General features: G+C 49.7%; 1 protein-coding gene across 1 annotated transcript; it reads right to left on the bottom strand.

Moving 5' to 3' along the window:
• Positions 1 to 1,161: 1,161 nt before the first annotated feature.
• Positions 1,162 to 3,352, bottom strand: Olig3 (oligodendrocyte transcription factor 3). Its single transcript, XM_015498705.2, has one exon. The coding sequence runs from the start codon at positions 3,128 to 3,130 to the stop codon at positions 2,312 to 2,314; it is 819 nt and encodes a 272-aa protein (XP_015354191.1). The 5' UTR covers positions 3,131 to 3,352; the 3' UTR covers positions 1,162 to 2,311.
• Between the last annotated feature and the right edge of the window lie 268 nt (positions 3,353 to 3,620).

Below are 3,620 nucleotides of genomic sequence, written 5' to 3' on the forward strand. Positions count from 1 at the left end.
GCCTGATGGTAGTGAAAGAGGAAAAAGTCACTGAGGAGAGTGAGTTGGATTGAAGAGGGACCCCGAAAGATACCCTCCCAGAGAAGGGCAGCACTGGGCAGGCAAGGGGATCCAGGAAGGGAAGGATAAATGCTTCCTACATGCACTCTCCTGAGTGGATCCTGGAAAGAGAACACAGGCCTCAACTAATATTGAGATGATTTTTCATCTAATTCAGAAATAAATTCCAGGTGGTACATTTCCATCAGTGTTCTATTTTTCTCAGTGGGAAATATCAGCGTGTGCTGTTGGAGTTATCACTAGAGCTCATTTTCTTACCCTTTTTTAAAATTTTGTTTTAACAAATAAAATCCTCTGCTGGATTACTTACTCTTGTTTAAACCAACTTTTTGGAAGTGTTATTGGGGATATAAGATGAGAGCGAAGACAGTAAAGTAAGTGATCAAAATGACCCTTGTTTTAAATGACATTTAAACTGAAGATGCCCAATAACTTTAGTTAATTAGAACTTCGATCTTCTAAAGGAAGGGAAAAAAGGAAAATTCTCCCTATAAATCTGCAAGATGCTGAGAGTTGGGTAGTGCTTTGCCTCCTCCCAGAGCTCACCTTACAAAGCAGAATGGCATTCTTTCTCTGCAGGGCATGCTGCAGAGGGGGCAGGCAGGCAGGCGGGTGAATGATTATTTTCTAAGATCATTCTTTGTTGACTTTTTAAACATACACTGGATTTTAAAATGGGTAGGGAGAGATCACAAGGCTAATTTAAAGTAAAAAGAAGTTAACTTACTGCTTCATTCTTGTCTGTTGCCAACACACCCAGGGTAGTCACCACTCCGCCTCTCATTTCCTGCCACTTTGTGTTTCCAGATTGCTTTTTTTAAAACAAAAAACTCAATTTCTGAGTTTATGAGGGAAGTAAACAAGAGCCCAAGTAACAAGACTACAAATATGGACACTGTCTCATTGAAGGACATTTAGTTGCAATGATTAGCACCAATTTACCCATCCTCTTTATGGGGGATAGACCAGAGGGGGAAAAAAAATCTTCACATCCTGTTGCCACCCAAATCCCTGACCCATACCCAGACACACCTCACTGAATCCACACTTTCCCACTAACCCCATCTTCTAAGACTTTAGGCAAAGGCAAAACCAGGATTTAAGGTTCTTTTTTATTTGAAATCTCATCCAGAAACACTGGTTATTAATAAATATATCATAGTTATCAAGAATATATAAAAAATAAAGACAGGTATTGTCTTTGAGGCCCTAACAAAATATTTCAAGCAAATGTTCAGGAAATAAAAACGGCACCCCTCCCCCAAACCACAATAAGTTTTCAAAGCTGATAATAGAGAGAGCCGACCCCGCATGCAGAATAACTGAGCGAGGGGGGTGGGGCAAGCTACTAGAGGGAACCCAAGCTTGCGATTGCGGGGCCCCTACCACAGCTGAAGGTTTGGAATGAAATTTGAAGGGCGTGGGGTGGGGGAAGAAGCGTGTGTGCGTGAGTGTGAGTCTTTGCACTCTGCCCCCTTTTTCATTTCATACAACCACAGACAGATATATGGAGTACTTCGGATAATTCACTAATAAATCCTTGTTACAAGGAAAATGGCACCATGGCCGCACAACATGTTAGACAAGATTCATTTAGAAGCGTGCATGCATTCTTTTGACCTACACTGCGTCGAAAAGGAAAACCCACATAGGAGGTTGTCATGCCCTGGACGGGAGTTGAGATTCAAAACTTGGGTCTTGAGATACACATCTCTCTCTCTCTCTCCCTCTCTCCCTCTTTCTCTCCATTGTCTCTAGAAAAACTATGGTGAGGACAGAGAGACTCATAATTGCATCCATCTCAAGGAAATATTTACATTTGTTTCGCACAAAAAGGATGGCCATTTTTTCCCAAGGTGAGAACAGAGCCAGAGAAAGTCAAATCGAAAGTTCCTTCGCATCTTTGTAACTACACAGATCCCGTCTTTATACAACAAATGCAGTTTTGACAAGAGCATATGGCAGTGAGAAATACTGGCGCGGCATGGGGAAAAGAAGCATGCATGCGAAACACGACGTCTGGTTCGAGTCCCCCTTCTCTACCTCCTAGAAATTGTAGTTTGTTTTTGGTCTTTTCTCCCTGGGGGTCAAGTGGAATCTGAAATCTCTCCGACGGGGTGGGAGGCCGAGGGACCCCGCACCCGCCCTCCCCGCAGGTCGTGCGCCTAGCCTCCCCCTTCCCTCCCGGCCCGGCACCGCGGCTCCTCCCGCCGCTCTCTCCTCATCCTTAGCAGCCGGGCCGGCCCGCTGCTCACTTGAGCAAGTCCTTGGACTCTGCAGACAGCCGGGCCATGTTGGCCGTGGAGAGAGCGGACAGGTGCGGCGGCGGCGGCATCTGGCAGATGGTGCAGGGGCAGGGCAGCCCGGCCCAGTGCTGGAAGCCGCTGCCCAGCTGCAGCGCGGGCGGCGTGGAGGGCGCCTTGAGCAGCGAGTGGGGAGGCCGAATGGTACCGATGGTGGGCAGTGAGGCGGCGGAGAGCGGCGAAGAGGCATTACCGGATGAGAGCGCGCCGCCCAGGATGGGATGCACCGGGTGCACAGTGTTGGCCGCGTGCGCCGGGTGTCCGGCCGAGTGCCCCACAGTCCCGCAGTGGAAGGCCGAGTGATGGCCACCATAGATCTCGCCAACCAACCTCTTCATCTCCTCCAGGGAGCTGGTGAGCATGAGGATGTAGTTTCTGGCTAGCAGGAGAGTGGCGATCTTGGAGAGCTTGCGCACCGAGGGCCCGTGCGCATAGGGCATGACCTCGCGCAGCCCGTCCATGGCGAGATTCAGGTCGTGCATCCTCTTGCGCTCGCGTCCGTTGATCTTCAGCCGCAGCTGCTGTAGGTCCTGCTCCGACAGCTGCTTCTTGATTTTGTACTTGCTGCTCTCTCCCGCGGCCTTAGCGCCAGCCCGCGAGAGACTTTCCCCAGGCATCTTCTGCACCATATCGCCCTGTGTGGACGAAACTGAGTTGAGACGACTCTCCTGGTGGTGGTGGTGGCGGTGGTGGTGGTCCCTCAGGTACATCTCATCCATGTCCGGAGATGAAGCTCTGCTGGAGACAGAGCTCGAATCAGAATTCATTTTATTACAGGGTATGCGGCCCTACCGTGGGGGAGGCTTTAGGCGGGAAATTAAGGAGAATCTTGATTATTAAAAAATCCGCACAGCCCAACAACCCACTTCTCAGTTGCAGGACTTGAAAAGAAAAGCGGAGGCACTGTCTTGCCCCGCCTCTCTCCCTCCCCGCGCCCCTATCTCTGGTTGGGCTGTTTCCTGGACAGCTAGTTGGTGTGTGCTTGAACTAACCTCACGCTGAAAAAGAGGGGCTTTTATAGAGCTGCGGCGGAGAAAAGAGACAAAAGGAGCCCTCCTATCTATCCTGGACTGGTTAAGATGACGTGCCATCATTCAGGGCGGTGCGCTTTGCTGTCCCATTTAGCAAGGATTCCTATTCATATTCATTGTGGGGCCGCCCAGGGACACCTCTGCTCCAAACCGCTAGGAGCCCCCAGGCACAAAACCCTCTGATTGACACACTCACCGCTCTAGCTCTAGCCCTCCTGATTTTTTT

The sequence above is a fragment of the Marmota marmota genome, unplaced genomic scaffold (genome assembly GCF_001458135.2).
Source record: "Marmota marmota marmota unplaced genomic scaffold, marMar, whole genome shotgun sequence".
In the NCBI taxonomy this organism is placed as follows: domain Eukaryota; kingdom Metazoa; phylum Chordata; class Mammalia; order Rodentia; family Sciuridae; genus Marmota; species Marmota marmota.

What these genes read in the sequence shown, in the direction of transcription:
- Olig3 (XM_015498705.2), bottom strand. Translation starts at nt 3,130, where the DNA reads ATGAATTCTGATTCGAGCTCTGTCTCCAGCAGAGCTTCATCTCCGGAC.